At 36.3% G+C, this 27,881-nt stretch overlaps 1 protein-coding gene across 1 annotated transcript in view; it reads right to left on the bottom strand.

Moving 5' to 3' along the window:
• The window catches only part of eys (EGF-like photoreceptor maintenance factor), a 302,080-nt gene that overhangs the window by 50,379 nt on the left and 223,820 nt on the right, over positions 1-27,881 (bottom strand). The window contains exons 34-35 of the mRNA XM_039651858.2: positions 21,610-21,848; positions 6,893-7,060 (exon numbers count right to left, since the gene is read on the bottom strand). Of these exons, the coding sequence (XP_039507792.2) occupies positions 6,893-7,060; positions 21,610-21,848 (407 nt within the window). The remainder of the gene's footprint in view (positions 1-6,892; positions 7,061-21,609; positions 21,849-27,881) is intronic.

The raw sequence follows: 27,881 nt of genomic DNA on the forward strand, positions 1-27,881 counted from the left end.
ACAGTTTAGGTGAGAGTTAATGAATCATTCGTTTAACCAATAAATTCAAAAGAACAAAATGATTCAAACAATTAAAAAGTGTCAAAGACTCATTCACTCAGGAATAAAACGCTAGTAGTTTGCAGACTTCGTTAGATACTATTTTCATTTGCGGAGCAAAAATACCAGCGCAGTCTCATCTCAGTTATATGACGTCTTGGGACGTCTTTTGACCATACGTCAACATCCGGCCTGGGTACCCTTTAACGTCGGTTAGATGACGTTATTGGATCCTAACCCTACCCCAGACCTAAACCTACCCCTAAACCTACCCCGTCACTGACGTTAAAAGTAAAGCGTCATTTGTATGACGTCCCAGGATCGTCATGTAACTGACGTTAAAGGGTACCCCAAAACGGCTGATGTTGACATATGGTCAAAAGACGTCCCAAGACGTCAGTTATATGACGTCTTGGGATGAGACTGTGTTAAAAATACACAATTAAACCCTAACTTTATTGGTAATACTTTACAATAAGGGTTCATTTATTAACATTAGTAAATGCATCAACTAACTAACAGTGACAAATACATTTGTGACAGTATTTATTAACTTGATGTTAATAATAATTCAGCTGTTCAATGTTTGGCATTTTAATTCACAGAGCATTAATTAATATTAATAAATACAACATTAAATAATGTATGAGTAAATATTGAAATGAATGTTAACTAATGCTGTAAGTATTGTTAATTCTTAATTTATGTTAACAAAAGTAGTTAACGAACTAATGAAACCTTATTGTAAAGTGTTACCACTTTATCAATATCGCACTAGCATTCATGCTCTTGGTCTGACCATTTCAATTTTTTCTTTTATGATTTGTACATTAACATTCAACATTTTCATTAGCCTGTTCATTATTTGCAAACCTGCCACATCTGCCAACAATAAGTGGTAAATACAAGTACACTGATTAAGTACATAAGCATATCAAGTTTTACAGAAGCGCAAGGTAACACAACTAAATCAATAAGCGCCTATTTTATTCCCATCTGAGCATAGTCACAACAATATTGTCAAGCTTCCTGCTTGCTGTGGCATATCTGGCAACAACCCCAGTGATTGCAGATGCACTTGACACCTACTGCATCAACTCTAGTTGTATTTCTTCCTCTTTTTTATGTAAAGGGGATGGGGCGGGGGGTGTAAGGAAATGACAAATTACTCCTTATTGTCCCAATGGCCCTGTTACCCTGTACTGGGTCTAACGGAGCGTGCATCCTCTTGTCAGTACCTGTCACCTGTTATATTTGCTCTGCCTCTCGTCTGCTGATGACTGAAGCCCAGCGGGAGTCTGACGTGGTGCTCGTGGAGGGAACAGATGAGATGCAGGTGTAACTCTTAACATTTTTCTGCTTTCTCATACATTTCTTCTGATTAACTTCCTTTGTTTTCTAGAATTTTTGGTAACACTTTATAATAACTACACGCTAATAATAATTAGTTAAGTATGAGTAAACCATTAATTCATCATTCATAAAGCATTAAGACATTAACAAGCAGTTTATAAATACAGCTATAAATGTTTTCTTCTTAATTTAAAAGCGTATCTATAATTTGTTAAATAATTGTATTTTCATCCTTTATTAATGATCAATTTATCATTTCTAAATGAAGAATTGCAATTTTTATGAACCAGTTCTTTGAGAGTTGTCAATGGTTCATAAGATTACTTAGAGTGTGTAAGTAAATGATTAATAAACTATTTAAATGTACATTCATACAGCTTATCATTCAGACATATAGTGATGGTTACTTAGTGTGTTAATAAATGCTTTATTAACATGTATCAACATGTAATTAAGGGTTAATTTGGGTAGTTATAAACCATTTAGTAGTGGTCAGTTGACTATGTTCGTGAGCTCATCTAAAGTGAGGACTATTCATGCCTTGTAAAGCATTTATAAAGGCTGTTAAATATTTCTATGTTCTGTATCACTGCGTTGTGTTTGTTACTTTTTACTGTTTAGAAGATTGACGAGCCTTTAAATCTCCTTTATAAATGCTTTACAAAGCATGAATAGTCCTCACTTTAGATTAGCTCACAAAAATAGTTAACTAACCACTACTAAATGCTTTATAACTACCTGCATTTACTATATTTACTTACACTTTCTAAGTGATCTTATCAATGACTGACAACTCTTAAACAACTGGTTTGTAAATAATGCTATACTTCATTTAGAAATTATTAATTGATCATTAACAAAGTATGAAAATACAATTATTAAACGCATTATAGATATGCTTATAAATCAAGAAAAAAGCATTTATAGCTATATTTATAAACTGCTTATTAAGGTCTATTAATGTTTTACAAATTATGAATTAACTGTTTACTCATGCTTAACTAATGATTAATAGCGTGCAGTTATTATAAAGTGTTACCGAATTTTTTTCACGTCTTAAATGTAAACTGGGGTGCACACCTGCGCATCTTAATGGTACAATCCATGAGCGGAAAAACACTAGGACACATGCAGGAGGTTCATTTAGTGATAGGCATAAAACATTGAACTGAATTTAATCATAACATTACTGATTAGTTACCAGTGGTGCTCCCTTTTCATTAAAAATGTATTTGTGACATTGTAATAATATAATATAATATAATATAATATAATATAATATAATATAATATAATATAATATAATATAATATAATATAATATAATATTTGTTTCATCTGTGCCGCAACCGACGCTGACACTAATATACCACACTGTCAAAAGTCATCAAAAGTTCACTCAAAACAGAAAAATAAATATGTAATTAATTACATTTGAATATGTAAAAAAAAGTCACTGTATATTCTGTAAATATAAATAATGTGAAATTGAGCATGCATTTTTTTATAATATAATATTAAAATAGGAAAAAATGGAAAATACAAGCGTTTTTACTAGTTGTCTATGACTTTGGGACCACACTGTTTGGAATTATTTGGATAAGATTGACATTGATCAAAAGTTCGCTGACCACTGGAAAATAAACAAGTTCCTAATCACGGTTGGGAGATCATTCTAATTAAATCAGACAGTTTCCTTCCTCTAAAATTGATGAATATGTCACTATAAGAGAACGAGATAGAGCTAACCCAAATGCTTGCTCTCTGTCTTATTTTACATGGCTAATCTATAAAAGGAATTTCATGAAGAATCTGACAGGTTGAGACATGAGATAAACACTGTCATATCGGCCGTGTCAGGCATATTCAAGACTAATCTGACAGGGGGGGAAGTGAAATTAATTTTCTAACTTGACATCAAGAGCAATCTCATACAAAGATGACAGTTTCATCCAGCTCTGCCTTTAGTGCCAACAATTTATAGACATGGCTCATCTCCCTATCAGGTTATTTGAATGTCAGGTGATTGCCAAGACCACTGCTACTGTAGTGTAATATGGGCTGCATTTTATTTATTTCAAATGAGCTTGGAACCTTTGAACAATGTTGACTGCAATATGATTGATAAAGCACTTCAAATCATTATATGAGCACAATATTCAGTGAACCACAAAAAGGGCCCACCCACAATTTGTGACATCACACAGTCCTGCTTAATGCTGACAGTTCATACTGATACTGCAGTATCAACACCATTATTTACATTAACCAGAGCACATGAAACAGTCCAAAAAGGTGGTGGGCGTGAAGATTCTGGACAACGTGCACTACACAGTAGCCAATCACAGCACACCAGCCCAAACTAACCAATCTGAGCCCACTGCCTGTTTCTGAGGGAGTGGTTTCGTAGAATCAGGCAGCCCGTTCTCATCCTTTAGTGTCATATAAAACGCTATGACAAAACGGCGCTATACTACGCACATGGCACCCTTTATCGTTAATATAACACGCAAACCCAAGACGTCATAAATCCTTTAGCGTGAACATGACACGCAGACCCTACCCCACACCTAAACTTAGCCCTCACAGCACGTGTTATATTAACGATAACGGGAGCCATGTGCGTAGTATAGCGCCGTTTTGTCATATAGCGTTCTATATGATGCTAAAGGATGAGAATGCGTTGAATCAGGATGTAAACCGGTTGTTCAAATGACAGAGAAGAAAGCGGCTTTCAATAAAGGTGAAATTTATGAAAAATAAGACTTAAAAAAAAGAAAAACCATGAATACGTTACATTGCACCCCATAAACACAATCATGCAAAGAAAAAAGCAGTAAACCACCCCTTTAATATTTCCCATTTTGACCTAGTTTGCTACACAGCTGTCATTTTGTGCAAATTAGTCCATCTCTCTAATACTTTTCTGTTTATTTTGCCTTTTCAGGTGCTCCGCAAAAATATTTTCTATTTGATTTATGAAGAAATCTAAAAAGAGTACATTCGGTGACATCAAGTATGATCAGATCGTTCACAGTCCATTCAGAAAACAAGAACGTTGTTTTTCCATCTGGCAAGCTCTAATCTGGCTTACTTTATCTGACTTCCCGAAGTGAGGGCACACATGCATTTTAATCAATTAAGCCTAGTTCACACTACATGATTTTAAGCCCGATTTAAGGCCGATTTGCAAATCGTCGAGCTCGCCGACAGGTCAGGATGTTATTGCGTGCAAATCGCGATAAGACGCTCGCGGGCGCGTCGCCGAGCCCAGAAAAATATCTAGCATGCTAGATAACCAGAGCTGTCGCACGACTCAACCTCAGTGATGTCATGAGCTACAGCCAATCAGAGCAAGGCATGGGTTGAGGTCACCGGGTAAATCTTATTTTTTTCTTTTTTCGCATTTTTTTCTCAGAGCAAATCATCGCGCAAACAGTTTGCAGCACTAGTTTCAGTCTAATGTCCATATTCGTGTGTTGTGTTATTCGTCTTCTTCGCGTGCTGTTTCGTGTCATTTCCGGTTCATTTTATCGTGATTTTTCGTGACAAAACGACGTTTGCAAACAAGATAGAATCGAGATGTTGTCAACTCGTGTAGTGCGTTACCTCCTGTTGCGGATCAATCCCGTTGTGTCGGGATTCTCCTGATTTCACAGAGAGCAAGTCATGTAGTGTGAACCGCACAGTTCAGCCTGACGTTTTAAAATCATGTAGTGTGAACTAGGCTTTAGTCTAAAAACAAATCTGTGTGTACAACGTACTTGACAAAGTGAGCATGTGTTGGATACGGTGAATATTTATAGCCCATAACATCAATAAGTTGAAAAAACAACAACAACTGTACAACAGGGATTTGTCAGCACGGCAGCGTTTGATAGAACAAAACAGACCATTTATAACATATTCTTGTTTTCCAATAATGATACTACTTAAAATTTTAATACATTATAATTCATGTAAATCTAATTCACTCAATTATAGGTAAAATCCCCAAATACTCATTCATTTGGAGTTCGGCCCAGCCAAGGGACCATATTTGTTTAGGACAAAGTAATTGAAGAGCATCATCCAGCAGGGTTTGCCAATTAGCTAATGGGATCAGCCATCATAACTTTCAATTCAGCCCACAGCACATATACTGGTGTGATTGAGTTCACCTGGAGACATTTGCTATGTCATTAACGTGTCCTGAGAGAGGACTTCATTACTGGATAAAGAGGTACAGTCGACTGTCCGGCGTTTTAATTTAGCACTGAGGCTTACAGTTATATTCACAGTCTCATAACTCAGTGTGTGTAATCCGCATCGAGGGAGGCTGGGAAGCCAATTATTCGTTAACACGCACTGATAGAGTGCGAGTTATCGAGTCAAAACTTCCCACTTCGTTTGAAGGTGATTGCTATTCAATAGACACATCAGGGAAAATATATCATGAAAGTGATGTCAAAATTAATTACTTACCTCTCAAATCAAACTGACATTATTATTGTAACATACGCTATGTGTATTTATATACAGCTGTTCACCCTGATCTTTCAGCAAGCAACGAGCAGGTAACCACAGAGACATGTCATTTACCACGAATATGTCACTGGTTTTGAATTAGCACAGATAAGGCAGACCGTGTAGAAATGATTAAAGACCTAACAAGGCTTCCATGGTAAATTGTTTTACATTTCTGCAAGAAAATGACAAAGAAAGACTAGATGGAGAAAGTAATATAATGGTAATTTATATTAATATAATATAAAGAAAATAATGGAATGTAAAGGTGGTTTTGCATTTCCAAAGTCTTTTCGAGTCACAAATATAAGGCACGCATCTCTTATCATTAGCTATGAAAAGACCCCATAATAGAATGGTACCAGGACGACGTTCAGCTGTTCAGCGGAACAATCTGTTCAGCTGATGACATTTAATGTCCCCGACAACCTGCAGTCCCATTTAGCTAATCGCTTTTACAAGAAAAGTAAAAACTTTAAAAAAAGAAATCACAAGAATGTATTACTGATGCATTTTATATTGTGGAATAAAATGTAAAAATATATTTAGCTTTGCGTTCACCATGGAATAAGATTGAATTTTTAAGTACAATTAACTTGGATGTTTCAGTCAGTTCAACTTAAATTACATTAAATTGAACTGAAAAATTTTAATCTTGTATAACTTGTATAAAAAAGTTGAAAGTTATTTAAAGCATTGCAAAAATCCATGTTGTCATAACTTTTTGATTATATCATTTTTACAGTGTATTTCAATTTAACCAAAAAACGCATTCAAAAAAACCCATTGACTTCACGATGTTGGAACCAAAGTGCTAAATTGCTAACTCAATTCCAGATTTTGGCCAACAAAAATACGTAATTCCCACACCATTTGGTTTGATTTTGAAAGCATTTTTCAAATTTAAAACCATTCCCTTTTTTAAAATGGCCAATATCAATTGGACAGTCCAAAACATTATTGTGCTGTATTCTTCAGGGGCTCTCAGATACTCACTGTAGAGAATAGTACCATGAGGTGTCTTGCTCTTCATTGTCAAATACACAGTCCTCCTGTCCTTAGAGGAATGACTCGTAAAGTGAGCGTCTGACTGAAACAGGGACGTCAGAGACGGCAACTCCAAGAAAGAGGTGCCATCAAATCGAGGGTAAAAGATTGTTGTATCTGGAAAAAAAAGCAGAGAAATATATTTTTTTTTTCAAAAAACAATAATTCTACTGGTAAAAGGTAAAGTTGAAAATTCAGGTAAACATCCAACCACAATTTTACCATTATCAGTTAGGGATTTTAAATGCCTGTGGTGTGACAAATCAATTTTTAGAAGTAAAGAATATTTCAACATCTCTTAATCAATATTAGCTCATAAAAGTAAATGCACTCATGTAATGCGATACACACACGGTTGTGCTGGGAACAGATATTTTGATAATTTCTTCAATATCAACACACACACACACACACACACACACACACACTGGAAATGCTCATTTTGAAACAGTTATGATTATTTATTTATTTATTTATTTATTAATTTTTAAAAAAGTATGTTGTCAAAGTATCTTCAAGTTATATTTACTAGTACATACCTTATCTTACTCATAAATTGAAAACTATTATAAAACCTCATAGGAAAATCCCAAGGGAAGCAGTGGCGAAGTAGTCTTCCAGGTTTTGAAGTCATCCCTACACCCCCCTCTCTCTCTAATATATATTATACTGCATTTTCATATTTTATATGTCATTAAATTGCATTTACTTTTATGACCTTATGTTAACCGAAACACTTGAAGAGTTCAGATGCAAAAGCCTCTAAGTGCCATTTGAAATTTTCTTCTAAAATGATCATTTTTATCAAGCTTGCAGTGTTGTAGTCGAGACCACCTCACTCGAGTCCGAGTTGACACCGAGACCAGAGAGAGTCGAGTCCGAGTCGAGACCGAGTCCATAGAGAGTCGAGTCCGAGTCGAGTCCGAGACCAGAGACGGTCGAGTCCGAGTCGAGACCGAGACCAGTGAAGGTTGATTACCTAATTTACTTTTATTTATTTAGAGAAATCCTTTTTTTTTTTTTTTTTTTTTACTGAATTTACTTAGTTAAAAAATATGATCAGTTTAGGGTAAAAAGGCCACATAGTAGGTGGTGTTAAAAGTAATTTTATTAAAATTTGTCATGCGCAGTTGCGCACTAGAAAATCACCAATCACTGGGCGTTTCAATCAATTTAAAGAAATATTTTATTAACATAAATTAATAATCATTAAAAATATTTTTAATTGAAATCGAGTAGACTCAGGAATAATTCCGAGTCCTAAAAAAAAAATGTTCGATTACGAGTCAATTTCGAGTCCAAATGGACACGAGTCCATGACAAGACCAAGACCATTAAAATATGGTCTCGAGACCGAGTCCGAGACGAGTCCGAGTCTCGAGTACTACAACACTGCAAGCTTGTATATTTAAGTTCAGCGATTTCACTTAAATGGCAATGAAGATTACCTATTAATTGTCATTTAAGTGAAATTACTGAACTTAAATATACAAGCTTGATAAAAATGGTCATTTTAGAAGAAAATTTCAAATGGCATTTAGAGGCTTTTGCATCTGAACTCTTCACTTATAAATATATTCAGGGCTGATTTTTATACACATAATTAATATATATATTTTTTCTTTGTGAAAAGGGTCAATTGGTTTTAGATGAAGTAGCATGTCACTCTGACATGTCAACTACCCATTACATTTTTTAGTCATCTTCAAATACTAAAATGAACCTTAAATTATGACCGATGACTAGTGTAACCTCAAAGCTGAAATGCACAGTCAAGAGCAGTAATGTCTGCCAGACTCTGATAAGAGTCTACACGCAAAGGCAGGAGGATCCTGTCAGGACCTGTTCTGGAGCAATGTTATCTCCCAGAGGGTGACAGACGACAGAGGAAGGTGGGTGTTGTCTGCTATGGTCACGACCTCTCTTTCAGCGGTAATGATCTGTTAGCTTTTACACAGAAGGCAATGTATGTAGCGAGACACTGTCAAGCAGTGGCCTCGTCAGCTGATTTTACCGGGGCTTCACTCCCGAATGTTTTGAGTGTCAAAAGTTGACTGATATGAAACCGGACAATAGCCTAACATTATGTAACCCCCCGAAATCATAAGTTGCCTTATTTCTTTTATTGAAATAACCAAAAGGGAGATTAAAGCTTTTGTATTTCTTTGTAGGCTACATAAATATTACACATTTTTGGCATAGCCCAACTAATTTTTCATTATTATTATTATAACATTTTAGCAATATTGCAAAGTCAAAACTGATTCGGGTCATAAAATATATATTTTGTGACCAAAAATGTGAAAAATACATTTAGCCTAACTGATCATTCATGACATTCTTTTAACTATAAGCAACTCAATTTGTTCAGATCTGTTATATTATTTCCTTAATATAATGAGCTTGTCTTTGTTTTAAAGCCACAGTCCGTAGCTTTTTTGGGTTAAAAATGATCCAAAATACATATTTGAGAAAATACATAACCAGCCAGTGTTCAAAACTCTCTGCTTGCCGTAGCTTGATTCAAAGCGGTAAGCTAGTAATAATGTTTTTAATTCCAGTGGTACTGGTGGATTTCCACAGGAGATTCGAGAATGTCTTTGCGTCATTACGTCACATCTGTACACACAAAGGCCCTTTCACACCCGACGCATAATGAAAAAGCAAAACGAAAAAAGCGAATAGTTTGCGTCAAAACCTTTCACATCAGCCACGACACGAATTTGCGACGTTCAGAGCTTCAACATTCCAAAACATTCGCGCCGAGGGTGACCACCTGGCTATTGCCAGAGACTATTTATATAGAGACATGCCACTTCCTCAATCCTTAATACAAATTAATAGGGAAAACCCGCAACACCAAAAATGGCGGTTATATGCAAATGCCCCGCCCCTCCCGCTGGACAGCCAATCATCTGCTTTTAACAGTCAAGCTGGGAAACATTTAAATACGTTACTGTTTGAAAAGGCGGCAGATTTGTATGTGTGCATTGTGTAAATATCAGACATCCCAAATCTCCCAGAAGTTCCGGGTGTCCCCCGCAGATTGAAAGCGGCTCACCGCAAATTAGTTCAAATCTCCCGGAATCTAGAGCGAGCAAGAGCGCGCACATACTGTTTCAAACTGTGCAGCGTGTACGCGACAGAGAGCGAGAGAACCCTTGCGTATGCGTAATACAAATATAACCTGTGGGAAAACGGCGTTTTAAACCTTATTTTGGGGCAAAGTCATCAAACTTTTTCAGCGATTTTTATTATGTTTTACTGCTGTTTCTATACATGCGTTTTTTTGTCCCGGTGACCAGTGAAAGTGCAGTTCTGACTCTCTGCCCATTCATTTAGATGGAGCCTGGTCTTGTTAAGTCTGAAATAGCTGCCCGGAGGCGTTGCCAAGATGGCGGCCGAGTGGCATGACTTGCCTAAAAGGACTTTGCTATTGCTCTGTTGCAGGAAAGCAGACATGATTTTGCGGGACACTGGGGAGAAAATGTACTATATACTTATTATTATAGCCTACTAGGTGAATAAATATAGATTTTATATTAGATGTCTTTTTGCAGTGATGTTAACATGATGCTTTAAATTGTTAATAAGCTTTAAAAAAAAACCAAAAAAAAAAAAAAAAACCCCAATCGCTAAAATGCACATTTCCAAATAAGTACATAAGTCCATTTGGAAAGATTAAAGATGAATGTGTTCTTAGCGGATTCGATCAGTGCATCTTGAATTTATATTGTTTGTCTGATCTGGCAGCTTCGATAGGGCCGTAACTCACTTTCACCAGTTCACTTTTTAAAAGAGGTCCACAGTTGCGCGGTTCCTTGTACACACAGCATTCATTAGAGCAAACACGCTCTCCATGAAGATTTTGTTTGTTTGTGATGGCTCCAGTAACGTCTGTGCTGCGCATTTTCTATGATTTATTATTACATTTTTTTTATTGTAGAATTGTAAATTAAAGGACGATTAAATAAAAGGATGCAGAGAAAAATTAAATGCGGAACAATGCTATGACTTGCGGGACATAGCTTCTTCTTCACGATCATTATCATCCAGTGAAGACAAGCTTTTAATTTTTATTTAAAAACAGAAAAGAAGATTTTAGGTGCACCCAATCTTAAAGAACAGAGAGTATGCTACCGGAGCTCCAAACAAATGGGAGAAGCGTATCGCACGTAGCCTGCTTAAGGTGAGCTGTCCCATTCATCAGGGGCTACATTTACATGCAATCAAATAAACACTTTTAGTAAACGGATTGAAGGCTCGAATGGACTGAAAAGCCTTGTAAACACCCGGTTGGGCTCGATACGAACGAATGAGCACAACGTCCCACCAGTCCTTGCTTCAGATTTTCATTCACAGACGACTCGACACACAAGCAATCAGAAGATCCGTCATTGTTGCGGTCACGTCACCTTTGTTTCCATGTATATGATTGGCTGAAGCCTTTTCTTTCGCCTCAAAAGTACAAAAAAAAAAAAAAAAAAAAAAAAAAATCGACATCGAAGCGAAATAAATAAAAGTCGTTTTTTATGCCGCAGCACATTCACGTTCAATGTGGCAGCACTCATTATACAAACAGTTTATCAAAAAATAAAACCATCGCGCGAATTATTTGTGCGTCAAAATCGCGTCGAGTATGAAAGGACCTTAAAGGAGGAGTCTTGGCTAGTAGGCTATATTGCTTGTGAGGATGTTGGAGGTGGAGATTTATAGCTTTTTCTCACAACACTTGACATAATCAAACTTATCAATTTGATGCCAGATCCAGAAAGGTTCAAACAACAATCACCAGTGACAACAGATTCACCCGCTGTAAAATGCAAAAGACTTCGTTCGGACTTCCGAGTGACTACAGAAAAAAAGAGACTGCAACCGGACCCATGCGAAAACAAGGATACATATCGTAAGGACATTACATGTAATAACGCAATGCTTACGTTGTTAACATTAACAATTTAAGAACAAAGTATAATTTGCACGGTTTTGCGTGATATAACTTATAAGCGATTGTTATTTAATCAGCGTGATTTACTGCAATGTCAAAATCCGACAGTTTCTTGGGGCGGCAGTGGCTCAGTGGTTCATGTAGGTTGGCTATGAGTAAGTGAATGGGTGAATGTGAGGCAATATGTAAAGCACTTTGGTGGCCATTGGGTCTGTGAAAGCGCTATAAATGCAGTCCATTTACTTACTAGTTCAGGTGACATTTTCTGGTGAAAATTATTATGTTTGTCATACTTCCAAAAATAATGATCTGTGATTCTGAATGCCAGCATCCACACCGCGGCGCGGTGACTGACAGCTGCACACTCCTCAAACATTGTGTTCATCCACGTTGTGCCGTGTCGAGCCTTTATTATGTATAACTATGGTGTCGAGGCAAGGGGGTAATCCACCAGCTGGAAACTGAAGTGTCCGTGGGAGCTTTCACCTGCTGTTAGCAGTCCATTGACTTCCCATTCATTTTGGCATTACTTTGACAGCGAATAACTTTTCATCAGAGGCGTTATAGACTCCATTTGTCCATTGTTTATTTCTAAAGAAACACGATAATGTATAAAGGCTCCACTACCTTGTATCTTATGTTATGGCCCCGTAGAAGCAGTTTATGTAAAAATAGGCTAATGATTGTGTCATTACACGCAACTCTCACACTGAGCTTTACGACGTAGATGTGACGTGAGCAACAGTTGTAAGTCTTCTAGTAGCTGTGCCAAGAGGAATCTGAATCATTCCCTTCCAAATCTTGCAGAGACAAAGAGCGTGAGTAGGAGCTGTCCATGAGCTAGCAGCAGAAGCAACTTTACTGCTCTCTATGGGCTTCTCTCTTGACTTTATGCCCCCACGTCCCCCCGATTCTCCTCCTGTCTATACGGTAACCAATCGAGCAAGCTTCTCCTCCTGTCTATACGGTAATTTCTCCACTGTGCGACAGAGAGCCGCGTGTTGTGACGCAATCGTTAGCCTATTTTTACAAAAACTGCTTCTACGGGGCCATAACATAAGATACAAGGTAGTGGAGCCTATTATACACGGCCTTGTTTCTTTAGAAATAAACAATGGACAAATGGAGTCTTTAACGCCTCGGATGTAAAGTTATTCGCTGTCAAAGTGACGCCAAAATGAATGGGAGTCAATGAAATGCTAACAGCAGGTGGCGGCCCCCGGTGAGACTTCAGTTTAAAGCTAGTGGATTACCCCCTTGTGTTGAAGTACTATAATAAATAATTCCGCGAATGACTGCAATTGCAGATTTTGAACAGAGATGGCGACAAAGAGGTTTACACCTGCAGACTACAGCTTTAAATTATATTGTATTTTTTCATGCGAGTGTGAAGGCTGCGCAGTCGTGTGATTTAGTCAGCTTGATTAACCTTATTACAATTTTTATTTAACACAGATGTTCTTGGCTTATTGCAAAAACTATAAGCAAAATTCATAAGTATAAATATATGCGCAGATTCAAATAACAATCCATTATGATCAGCGTGATAGTGTTTGTGTCTATCTGCTTGTTACAGATGCTGGGTAGGGAATGTCTTAACTGCAAACCATCCATTCTGAAAATAATGAGAGTGAGAGACAAAATTTCCTTCCACACGTCCTGCGAATTAAGTCGACCCTTTGACGACCCTTTTGACCTTTCAGACCTGCATTTATGTGGCACTGCTGCTTTTGTTCTTAAACCACAGATGGACATTGAAAGCCTGTGCTTTCAAACTGTCTTAATAATAACAAACAGATCCTATCCTCTATCTTGCTTAAATATGAGTACTGACAAATGCAATGCATACAACATGATACTGTAGCAGAATTTGCCATTTTCACTGTATAAGCAGTGTCTATAATCAGATTTTCAGGACGGACAGTAAATTTCTTTAGTAGAACCAGAAGAATATGTCACATGTGTACCAGGATTAATCTTGCCTGTTGCGAATATTCTTCTTCAGCTCTTCGCATCAAGCACCAACAGTGACGATAATCGTCGCGCCAAGCGGCAAACTCTAATTTGACTAGACTTGATCCTAGACTTGTAATAGAAACTCTCATCGAAAAACTCTGTCAGCAAGTAACCACCCCTCAGACTCCAACCCCTTCCGGCACCCAGAAGATGGGCCGCCACTACCAAACAGAGTTTGAGGCCCAGAAAGCGGCCAAGCAAACTATGCAGGTCCCAGCGCTCCTCTGAGATTGGACTGCAGTCAGACTGAAGCCTTTCAAACAGCTTCCCGATTCCTCTAACTCAGCAGAAAATAGTGCACTCTCTCAGGACTGCAGTTTAAGGGAGAGTTTTACGAGGCTGATGAACCGTGAGATAAGCACAGAAACAGTCTTGATGGATAGACGAAGGGAAAGAAAAGCAAACGACCGGCTGAAAAGGGTGACGATGCCTTTTTCTTGGGCATTATAAACAACTTCGATGCAGCAAACAGTAGATATTGCGCTATCAGCGATGAAAAATACTAACTGATTGACAATGTTTCTTCACATACACTGTAAATAAGGATTCTTCAATGTTGTACATAAAGCAAAGATTATTATTGTACGTTAAACAAGGAAATACTTATTTCTTTTTACATTAAATTCAATGTGTTGCTGTTTCTTTGTAATTGTGACATTTACATACAATCATTTTTTTTAATACAAGTGAAAAAAGGAAAGCTACAGTAAGGTTTTATTTTCCTATGAAAAAAAAAATGAAATTGAAAAACAAATAGCTCACAAGAAAAGCTTATGTTGACTAAAAGAAATCGCTTGTTTCCGCCACAGAATAAAAAAAAAAAAAAAAAAAAAAAAAAAAAAATCACAATTCTTACTTTTTCCCCCCCACAATTGTGAGATATAAATTCGCAATTCTGAGAAAACTTTTTTACCCAGACTTAACAACTTACACAGGTGTAAACAAGCTTCCATACTTCTCTATTGTTTTGCATGTGTTCATCATTTCTTTGTATAGAAGCCTTGCCAAAAATTATGTCCGCATAATTTGGCATGTTTTTTTTCCATTATTATGGAATAAGCATACATATACACTACCGGTCAAAAGTTTTAGATCGGTAAGATTTTTTATGTTTTTAAAAGAAGTATCTTCTGCTCACAAAGGCTGCAATTACTTGATAAAAAAACAAACAAAACAACAACAACAAAAAAACAAAACAAAAAACAGTAATATTGTGAAATATTATTACAATTTAAAAAGTGGTTTTCTATGTGAATTTACAGTGAAGTGTAATTTATTCTTGTGATCAAAGCTGAATTTACAGCATCATTACTCCAGTTTTCAGTGTCACATGATCCTACGGAAATTATTATAATATGATGCTCAAGAAACATTAATGATTATTATCCATGTTGAAAACAGTTTTTTTTACATTTTTATTTCAGGATTCTTTGATGAATAGAAAGTTCAAAAGAACAGAATTGATCTGAAATGGAAAACTTTTGTAACATTAATCACTACCATTCAAAAGTTTGGGGTCAGTAAGAATTTATTTTTCTATTTTTGGGGGAAAGAAATTAGAAAATACTTTTATTCATCACGGATGAGTTAAATTGATCAAAAGTTACAGTAAAGACCTTTATAATGTTAGAAAAGATTATATTTTAAATAAATGCTGTTCTTTTGAACTTTCTATTCATCATATAATTTTGGGGGAAAAAAATGGTACACGACTGTTTTCAACATTGAAAATTTATGGGGTTTTTTTGAGAATATAATCAGCATATTAGAATGATTTCTGAAGGATCATGTGACACTGAAAACTGATGTGTAATCAGCAATAGCAATGATGTTCAAAATTCAGCTTTCAAATTACATTTTAAAATAGAAAACAGTCATTTAATTGTCATAATATTTCACAACATTACTGTTTGTCATTTTTTTATCAAATAAAGCAGTGAGCAGAAGAGACTTCATTTAAAAACATAAAAAATCGTATTGAAAAAGATGTCAAAAAAAGATGTCAATTTTCCTAGGCTGGACATCACTTTTAGCCACTACTACATGAATACTAACACAGAATTCATCTGTTGTGCGGTCATCAGAAAAAAACAAACAAACAAAAAAAGCTTTACTTCAACCGAGAAAGCTCAAAGGAATTATTTAATACAGTGTCTGCTTGATTATGTGATATTTCCCATGGGGTTGGGAGGGGGGGGGGGACTACAAATGAGTCAGCCCTGAATATAGCAACCCCCTTATTTTGCATAGTGCCCAGAGGGACAAATAACATTTCAGTGGATTACTTAATTATCTGCAAATTAGCACTTTGAGAACAAATGGCGGAGGTGCCGAGAAAAGGGCGTAAGAGCACAGAAGTGCTGAGTGAGTTATTGAGAGAGGTCACCGGATGCCTTCCTGCTTTTTATAAAACAGTAGACTCCTTGCGGATGGTTCGTTTCATCAATAAATGGCTGAATAAACAAAGCGGTCCCAGCAACAACAGAAAAACCTGAAAATGTGAAAAGTGACGGACAGCTGTAAATACTCTCCGAACTACTTTGTGTACCAAACAGTTTGTGCAGCACAGAGCTCTTTCCTCCTTTAGAGACTCGTATGTCAAGATTATGCCCCAAAATAAGTCAGAAAGCAAGCTGCGCAGTTTTATACAGAGGAAACCATCTTGTATATTCTACTAATGCCCTGACACCAAACCCTGTCTGTATTATTACTCTTGAGGTATAAGGCACATGTGCATCCGTAGCTCCCAAAGGAGGGCACGATCTGACCAAGCTGTGAAAAATGCTGAGAAGCAAACAAAGTCATTTCATCTTGATGACAACTTGTCATTAGGAACATTGCTGACATCATATTTTTTTGACTGTTCACTTGTATATGTGTGAGTATTGTGTTTCGCTTACCATATTCTTGACTATAATGTAGAACTGCGTGTACAGCATACAGTATGCATAAACTGGTAACACTTTACAAAAAGGTTTAGTTTGTTAACATTTAGTTTAACAGTTTATTTTATTTATGTAAACATTTACTAATCTAGGTTAATGTCAAGTTATAATATGCTGCATTGTTAATTCATATTTGATAATAATATTATAGTGCTGGTCAAAAATTGGGGTCAGGAATCTTTTTAAGAAAGTGATGGATGCATGGATGCATTTAAAGGGATAGTTCACATTGAATTTATTTTTTGATATGTTTTGGCTTATCTCAAGGGCATCCAAGATGTAGATGTCTTTGTTTCTGCAGTAGTTTCAATTTTTATATTTTTAGGTCAAACCGTTGTTGTCTGTCAGTCATGTAATGGAGATTTACGGGGCCCACCTCAAAGAGCATGCACAGAGAAGTCCAAATTAAACATGATTTAATGACTCGTGAATGTAAGTACACATTGATGGCCTAAGACACGAAACGAGCGGTTTGTGTGAGAAAACGAACAGTATTTATATATTGTTTTCACCTCTTGTAACCACAGCCATTTCCAACTGATCTGAAGATACGGGCGCTTCGGTCTGCGCATGCGCCGGAAGTGATCTCTTGCGTGTGACGTCACTCATTGTTTACACAGAGATTTTGAAAGTTTTGGAAGACAATTTCGATATATATAAATATGAATTTAAGAAATTATTAAATACAGCAAATCAAAAAACTAGAGAGTTTCCACAACCGGATACAATAATTATTTAGCTAGATGCATCATACACCCACCACTGATTCCCAATATGAACAGCAAGGAAACATTGCGGCTGATTTAACACACTCACTTCACAACCAAGTTGTAAAAGTCCCACCAGGGAGACATCACAGAGAAGAAAAAATCAAATAAAAATGTCCATAAATCTCTTTTGCCCTCTCTGTAATTAACGTAGAAAGAGACTTTAATGGTAAACCTCACAGAATGGTCTTAGACACGAATAGGCTGAGTGGTTGCTAAACTGCCTTTCAAATTCAAGTTGACTGCGAAAGTGAATAACAACTGGAGCTGATTGAGACGCCTCCACCAGTTCAACCTGAACAACCAGCCGATTTCCCGTATTTTTTCCAAAGTGACAGGTTCGGGCGCAAAATACGGGATTTTGATTGGATGTTTGGGTCAAACTGATACTGTAAAAAATAACCGTGATTTTAAAGGTAAAATACTGTAAAAATGCTACAGTGCAAAACTGTTAATTGATTTCCGTACTATACACGGTAAATAACTGTGATATAATTTTACAGTAAAATACCGTTAAATTTACCGTTTTTGAAAGTGAAAAAGAATAAATCATTGTATAATTTATAGTGAAAAACCGTAAATTGACATTCCCACAATTCCCTGTGTGACACTTCACATTTTATGTATTTTTGTTGAAATAACTATGGTTTCTCATAGTTTTATTGTTATGTTTTCTAATCAGTTATGTACATTAGGGTTATATGTTACATTTAATATTGTTAAATTAATGTTAATGCATTTTTTTAATTTCATGTGTGTTACCATGATAGTGCTTAATGTTTGTGTGAATGACATTGTACAGCTTCTTTAAATAACTATTGCTTTATACAAGTATTCACTTGTGATGAGCTATGATTGATCATGTAACTCTCATCACTGCTGTGATGATTGTTGGTTGTCAGTGTACAATGGTCTAAAACAGATATCAATACATCAATTTACAATGGTCTAAAACAGATAGCAATACATCAATAAGTTGGTAAATCCACATTTTATCAGAAAATAAAATACGGTTTATTACTGTAAATTTTAAGTTAAGTCTGTAAAACCATTAAGTTAACGTTCCTAACTTATTTTGAACGGAAAAGTTCTGGCAACCACAGCTGCCGTTTTTTTACCGTAAAATTTACGCTTTTTTTTTTTACAGTGTGGTGTTAAACTTTTGTTTCACAATTCTGTGTTTGTAGTTCTTGCTTTTTGGCTGTCTGAAAAAAAAAAGATGGAGGACACACCTTCAGTCTCTTCCATTGTAGAAAAATGGAGCAAAAATATTCATAAATATAGTCATTGCCCATTACACCGTTCTGAGTAAAGAATGTTAAATGTATATTAAAGTCTATGGTTCAACCGCACAACACACAAAATGAAAGGCCTCAAGACTAGTATATCATCACTGAGGCCAGTTGTCCTCTTATTTGTCATGCGACACTGAAAAGATTCAGTGTGACCCTATCACTACATTTCCATCATGAAGTCATAGATACGCTCTCATCTTCCTCACCCCTTCACCCTCAGGATGTTTGGCTTGACATGTCTGCTGACACTAGCTGGTCAACGGGCAGGGTTATTATGAGATAAAATGTGTTTCTTCTTCCTTAATCATGCTTCTTCTTTTGTTCATGATATTATTGAACCACTATTACTGTTGCTGTACCATCCTTTTTATTCCTCCTAATGATGCACCATGAAGCATTTCCTTTTTGTTTTTCAAGTCCTTGATCAGTCTTACTAACTTTGAAAAAACATTTTATTCCCATATAGGGCTGACATTGTCAAAAATAGAAATACAAAGTAAAAAATACAGCTAAACTAAAAGCTTTGCTGTGCTTGTCTGTGAAAAAAAAAGAAATGAGAAAAAAGGGAACTCTAAAAGCAGATTCTCTTTCAACTTCTGTCAAGCCTAGTTAGGAACTAATATATAAAATAAAGAAGAAGAGCTAGGAGGCAGGACTGGGAAAAACATTAGAATTTGGCACTGGTCCCCTTGTCCTGTATATAGAAAAATATTTTCATCGGTTATTCAAAAAGCATTTGCACAGCATGCACTACAAATGTTCAGTTAATGCACCTGAAGCTCTCATTTCCAATGCAAAACATATTAGTACACACAAAGACGTCTTCATGGCTTGTGTGGTTTTCAAGTGGAACTTTCCACGAAGAGAGAAAAAATGCTCTATTTTCAATAAATGGTTAGGAGCTTAACCTTCATAAAATGTTGATCATCTACCTCAAGAGGAATCTGAACAAAATTTTATATGAGGCATTTTCTATTCATTTGATTTGAGATTTGCAATTTATGCAGCGCTGTTACCAAACTTGGGCACAAAAAACCCAGATGTGTGTTTCTAGCAATAAAAATAGGCAAAATAGTTGCACATAAGCTCACGTTAATAAGGGTTTCTATAATTAAAGCTGCAGTCCGTAGCTTTTTTTGGGTTAAAAAGGATCCAAAATACATATTTGAGAAAATACATAACCACCCAGTGTTCAAAACTATCTTGCCTATGCTCAATTCAAAGTGGTAAGCTTGTAATAATGGTTTTAATGCCAGTGGTACTGGTGGATTTCCACAGGAGATTCGAGCATGTCTTTGAATTACCGCGAATTACTGCAATTGCAGATTTCGAACAGAGATGGCGACAAAGACGAAAAACTGAGGACTGTCTTTAAATTAGGTTTTCTTATAAAAAATAAATGTTTTATAGCATTATCAACAATTTACATTGTACATTCATAATAAAAACTTTAAATTTTAACTTAACTTTATTAATTAACTTTAAAAATGTAAATCAATTTAGCTTTAATTTCTATTGTCAAACCTCTAATGTGGGATAGACTTGTATGACAACTTTAGGCCATTTAAGAATAAACCTAGCTAACCTACTTTTATGTTAGATAATAGTTCTCAAAGCAAAAAGTTGTGCCTATAGCGTTTTTTGAAACAAAAGTGCTTTTGTACCATATTCAAGGAAAATTAGTAGTAAAGAAATGTTAGAATAGCTTAATCTGAAAAGGTCTTTTTTCTTCTCATACAGGAACTGAACTGATATGTTCACAAAAAACATCAATCAATGCTTGGCACTGTACAAAAATAGCAAACCTGAAAGTAGAATTAATGATTTTTAGTTAATTTGAAGCCAGGCATCTCACCGCCAGAGAATCTCAATGTTACATCAATAGAGACAGATGAACTTGTAGCTCAGCAAATTAGCTCTTTACCTGAGCATTGGCTTATTGATACACGGCAAAGCTATAGTGAGTCAGCAGAAGCTGGAGCAAAATACAATAAAAAAAAGTAATTAGCACTATATGGAGGAGCACATTATTACATGGAATACCTGACTGCTGGAAGTGCATACAATTTCAGTTTTTTTTTCACTTTTCCTCAGGTGGTGGATTTGATAAAAGAAAAAGTCCGTTGTCAGTTCCGAGTTCAGCAAATTGTTAAAGTGTGAAATATTCTTCCATGGCACAGTGCAGTAAGTTGAGTGTCAGTCAATATCAATTGGGTTGACTGTGTAAAAGACTTTTTCACTTCACCAGAATTTAATATAATTCATGTCTTATCCTGGCATGAGGCAGAGGAGGTAAAATGAATCTGGAGAACACAGGTGACAGGGTCACTATCTCATTTGTAGTAGAACTTGGAGGTGAGCAGATAAAAGGGTTTCTGACATTACAACTTGCTTGGATCTTACTTTAATCACAGCATCAATTGTATAAAGTCATCCCTGGTCCAACAACAGGGCAAGGTTTCCATTTTACTTTCCGAAAATGTACCATGCATCTGCCTACACAACCACTTCTACATTTTTTATTGGTAAAAACTTTTGGTGGTAGATAATTTCCCGCTTTTGCAGGCGAGATACTACATATTATGATATTAATTGAATTGTCTTGTTTTAAAGTACCGCACCAAGCTTGACTGCTCATTAAAGTTAGGTTAAGGTTAGTAATTCAGAAGAGAAGATTTTGGTGGTGAGGTCTCACCTTGTTCACACAGGCGTCCCATGAAGTACAGAGGACAATCACAGAAGAAAGACGAGGCTCCGCTGGGCAGAGAGACGGGCCGACACACTCCACCGTTGAGACAGATCCCCCGTGGGCATACAGGTGAAGGCTGGGTGGGTGGCAATATTCTGATATGCCCGCCAGGAGGGCTTTCCTCTGGGATAAGCTGAGGAGGGGAATCTGTGGAGTTTGCAGGTGGGTCATGATGCCATGGAGACCTACAGTAAATAACGTGAGCAAATGAGGATTAAAAATGGATCCACTGAAATACATTACCCTGAGGTAAATTTACAAAAAAAACATGCATTTAATTCACTGACCACTTGCAATCCAGTTTATGCAGGCAAATGATTCACAATTACTCCCTTATTTATCACTTTAAAAGAGATGGTTGTGGCAGGGTTCTGTGGCATTCAAAATTTAATTTAGAAGTCCAATTCAATTCTGGAATTTTATTAGAGGTACCAAACAGGATCCAGAATAGCAAATTTAATTTGAATGCAAGTGTCACAGACTGACTGTGACTCAAGACTTTTATTTTGAAAGGATTGAGACTGGGTATGCGCACTCAACAAACTGTTTCACCATTACACATACACGCAAACTAAATACTGGCAAAATACACAATTCTTTTTGTGATTGTATGTTGGTAGCCATTTTGTTTTGTGTTGTAACATCCCATCAGGTGCATCAAGTTTTTAGTTTAGGTGTTTTAAATGTTTAATGATTAGTAGCACATGACGATTAAACATTTTCACAGAAAAGAACACCAAAACACTTTATACAACAAGGGACTATTTAATTTCATTCAGCTACACAGTTAACATGCATTTCAAACAGCTACACATACCTTCCAGTACAACCCTCATTTGCCAAACCAGTACACAAGGAAGTAGCCATTTTTAAACTAGCATGTGCTCATGGAAGATTACTCCATCTGATTCTGACCTCATGGGGGAGGGAGGGAACCCTGTATGTAAGTTTTCTTCCTATATGTATTGTCTTTATTGGTTTGAGCCCTTTAAATTGTACTGGATATAAATGATGTATGATTTAGAGTTGAAATATAATGACAGTTTGTTTGTTTATGTCTTGTCACCTCTTTGTAATTTAGAGGTTTCTCCCTAAAATGGCATTTCCCAAAAATAGGAGGAGCTTAGGCCTATAAAACAGGCAGCCATTTTAGGGGAAGAGAGAGGTGTGGAGAGGTAAAAGCTCGTTTGTAGTTGTGGGCCTGTATATTGGCATAGCCAACTGACATTCGTTTATGTAAATCAATTTTGATTTATTTTCTTTCGTATTATGATTCTTGATTTGTTTTTCTGAAGATTTGCCTATTCCTGATGGATATTGATGTTTCTTTTTGCACCTTTTGGAATTAAAACCACACTGGACTGTGCCCTTTTCTGCCCTTGTCACTTCATTTATACCTCTGGCCGTTGGTACATCCTAACAGTAAGGACATTGAAATAAAATGAATTTAAAATTTATGTGAATTTACCATATCTAATTTTAAAGAAGAAAACCACACAGACAGACAGACAGACAGACAGACAGACAGACAGACAGACAGACAGGCAGAAAGAGAGATAGATAGACAGATAGACGAATGGACAGACAGATAGTCACATGTATAGATGGAAACAAAACAGTAAATATGAAGAGTTCAGATGCAAAAGCCTCTAAGTGCCATTTGAAATTTTCTTCTAAAATGATCATTTTTATCAAGCTTAAATATTTAAGTTCAGTAATTTCACTTAAATGACAATGAAGATTAACTCCTTTAACGTCATATAGAACGCTATATGACAAAACGGCGCTATACATGGCACCCGTTATCGTTCATATAACACGTGCTGTGAGGGCTAAGTTTAGGTGTGGGGTAGGGTGTGCGTGTCATATTCACGCTAAAGGATTTATAACGTCTTGGGTTCGCGTGTTATATTAACGATAAAGGGTGCCATGTGCGTAGTATAGCGCTGTTTTTGCGTATAGCGTTCTATATGACGTTAAAGGATGAGAATGGGCTGGAATTGCCATTTAAGTGAAATTACTGAAGTTAAATATACAAGCTTGATAAAAATGATTATTCTAGAAGAAAATTTCAAATGGCACTTAGAGGCTTTTGCATCTGAACTCTTCATATGCATATCTAAGTACAATTAGACAATCGAAAATTCAAGCCCTATTAGATCAATTCCTTTCCACTTCTTTCCCACACAATAGTGAAGGTAAACCTAGCAGTAGAAAAGCTGAACAGAATATTTGAAGTATCAGCAACATTATCCAACTTAAAAACCACACAAAGAAAACCAAAAAGACCACATGCCACTGAGAAATGGTTTGACAATGACTGCAAAAAAAAAATAAATTAAAAAAAAAATAATTAAGAATCCTTTCCAACCAGAAACACAGAGATGCTGACAATGAGAATATCTGTCATCTCTATCACGAAAAACTTAAACCATATAGCAATATTTAAGAAAAAAAAAATAATAATAAAGAACAAAACACATGCTCCTTGAACATACGCAGGAGTACACTAACCTTGGCATAAATATTAGCACAGGAAATTTGCAAAAAGCTGTAAACGACTTGAGAGACAAGGCACAGAGAGCTTTTTATGCCATTAATAGAAATATCCAATTTGACATCCCAATCAGAATCTGGCTTAAAATAATCAAAACAGTAATAGAGCCCATCGCGCTGTACGGGTGTGAAGTCACAGACCAAGAGTTCACTAAATTGGACAAACACCCAATAGAGACTCTGCAGACCGAGCTGTGCAAAATCTTGCTACGAGTTCAGTGCAAAACCCCAAATAATGCCTGTAGAGCAGAATTAGGATTATTCCCCTTGTAATAATGATTAAAAAAGAGCCATTCAATTCCATGCCCACTTAAAAAATAGCAGTGAACAGACCCTCCAACATAAAGCCCTGTCCTACCAAGAGCTGAAGCCAGACAGAAACGCCCTCGGCCAATCGGTCTTGTAGCTGACGTCACAAACGGACAAGAAAAACATAATAGTCTTGATAAGTCGATCCCCGAACGCCGTTCATACAGTTCAGAAGTTCACTGAACTTCATACAGTTCAGATCACTCAGCACGACGTTCGTGGTTTGACTTGTCATGACTGTTTTCCAAGATGGCTGCTGCCTGTATACACGAAGTGAACTGTCTTTATAAATTATCTTCTTATTAAACGGTCTGTACACTTATAAAGTTCTCAATGCTTTGTTTTGCATGTATGGACCCTTATTATATTACTGTGTTAGTGTGGGGCTATTTTGAGCCTTGTTAGTGGTATTAACTAGCGATTTCTTTTTACTTAGTAAATGCCCCCACATTACTAGCGTTATGTTATCAGTGTTACTAGTAGTGCTATCATGAAAACAAATCTCAGAGAACGGTTGACTTGGTACCGATGTTTTATTAGACCAAAGGTTCATTTTGCGCCGGAGCTCTCCTTTAAGGGAAAGGCAGATCCAAAATTCTGCTAAACACCACGTTTTATGTTAGACGGAAGAAAGAATGGCATATGGGTTAATGCGGGTGAGTAAATAATGACGACGTAAAATTTGTCAACATCCACCACTAGGGTGTAACGATTCGTTTTAACAACGATTCGATTCGTATCACGATTCTTGGTTGTCGTTACGATTCAAGGACGATATTGGTTAATTTAGAACGATACGATCCGAAACGATTCAGTGACTTGAAATCGATTCAGTAACTTTTTAGACACAAATTCAACCAGTGTGACCGAAATAAATCCCTGAAATTACTTATTTATCATTAGGTTATTAATATTATTAACCTGGTTAATTTAGAATTTCTCTAAAATCTCCAAACCCATATATTCCCACAGAAAACATCTACTAACCTATTAATATTAATGATTTTTTTAAGTTTGAACATGCAATACAGATACAGATTTAACAACTGTGACTTGAAAAATATCTTAAAATTAAATAAAACCACTTTTCCTAAAGTAGAACACAGTCTTTTTTTTCAATGAATGATATATGCTTGCATACAACATTCTTTTATTCTTTCAAGTAGACATATTTATTTGAATAAAATATAATTCATCCTTATTAAAGCTATTAACAAACAGTGAATGCTTTTCTCTTTTTCTTTTGTCGCTTGAATATTAAGGACACAAACCGCATTAGGTTTTTTACCCACTGTCACTTTAAGACATCAGATCATGTCCAATGACATGCGGATACAATTGCACTGATGCACATCTGAAACACTCATAAGTTATAATTAAGACATAACGACATAGTTTACATGGATACTCTCCAAAACTGACTTTTAGACATAATGTTGTGTGTATTTGTCCATTCAGACACGAAAGAGATTAATAGATTAATTAATTAATAAGATTAATACCCGCGTGCTTTATAGGTGTCTATGTGCATGGCTGGACGCGTGGGTCAGGTGTGAGCGCACAGAAATCCTTTTTTTGCATCGTCAATCTTATTCAGATCTATATGCATACTCTACTACTCATTCTAGCAGACGTTGACATTTTTTAACATTTTATGAGATCTCTGGGTAGATCAGGACGTTACAGTACAAATGTGAGCATCTACCACACATGCAGGATATCAGTTCTGACTGGATCGCTTTCCAAATCGACCCTATCTAACATTTTCGTCTGGTTTTTATTCCTTGACGAAAAAGTTCAATAGATTTTCGTCATAGTTTTTGTCATTCAAAATTAGGTTTTATTTGGTTATCAACTGTAAATGTAGATGTAGATGTAGACGTATTTTTTAGAGTGTTTGTTCATCTGCAATACGTCTATAGGACGTTTTCTGTCAGATGTCAAGTAGACGTTTAGAAGATGTCTTTAAGATGTAATGATTTAGAATGTATGTTAAACTGACATCTTAAAGATGTCAATCAGATGTTAGTAAACAGCAGATGCTTTCCAGATGAAGTGATCTTTGCAGACGTACGTGTGCTATGAATCGTAACACCCCATTCACCACAATGAGTCCTTAAAACTATATTGGCAAGTTTCTCCAATACTAGACAAGGAATATACTCTTATATACATAGTTATGCCTGAAAATCAATCACCTCTCTAATTAGTGAACACTAAATCAGCTCACAGAACAACCATGGTATATCATTCTAATGGCCCTGATTGATGTTTCCTTTAAATTGTAAGTGAGCGCCATGTAAGATGCCACAAATTGCTTTTCAAAACCCCATCTCCACATCTTGGAAACCCCATCTCCACATTCCACTCCAATTTCAGACAGATGAAAGAACAGAATAAATAATATATGATAATAAAGAGAGACTGTAAATCTATCTCATTAAAATATTAACAAGTCCGTGTGGTCACCAATCTCATGCTTGGTTCAAGACTCATTTCCAACTGCTTGGGAAAACACAGCTTTCTACAGAAAAATTCTAAGTCAAAATGAGTCCTTGCATTTTCTTGGAAACGTTAATATACAACATGTGAAGCCAAACACTTAAATCCCCAGAATCTCACTCTTGTTGAGCAATTTGTACACAGCATGAATGAGCACCTGTGTACGAAATTATAGTTGGTGTGTTTGAGAGATGGCTGACAAGGCTGGCAAATAGCATACATCAAGAGCCATGAGGCAAGGAAAAATGTCTTTTCTTATGTAAGCAACATAGTGGAGTGAACACAATATCAAACTATCAAAGGCCTGAAATCAGTGTTGGCAAAGCTAATTGCAAATAGTAGCTTGGTTTAAATTAATTCATGATACTTTTTTTAAAAGTAGTACTCAGCTATTAGGAGCTACATCAAGTGTCAAAATATTTTAAAATATATTCCATCAGATTCAGAACTATTAGATTATAATTTGTCATTTCTGGTAAATGGTAAATGAACTGCATTTATATAGCGCTTTCAGAGACCCAATGGCCACCAAAGCGCTTTACATATTGCCTCACATTAACCCATTCACTCACTCATTCATACACAGATGGCGGTGTCAGCCATGCAAGGCGCCATCCAGCTCGTCTGGAGCATCTGGGGTTAGGTGTCTTGCTCATGTACACCTCGACACTTGGTCAGGTGGAACCGGGAATTGAACAACCTAAGCCACTGCCGCCCCAGCACCCTTTATTCAGAGCAGTATTTATCTGGCTCAATTACATTGAGGTTTATTCTTTGAATGAATGAATGAATTTTGATCAGGGTGACAGCATATAAATCACCAGTGTTGTAGTCGAGACCACCTCACTAGA

This window comes from Pimephales promelas, chromosome 11 (genome assembly GCF_988280905.1).
Source record: "Pimephales promelas chromosome 11, fPimPro1.hap1.1, whole genome shotgun sequence".
Taxonomy (NCBI): Eukaryota; Metazoa; Chordata; class Actinopteri; order Cypriniformes; family Leuciscidae; genus Pimephales; species Pimephales promelas.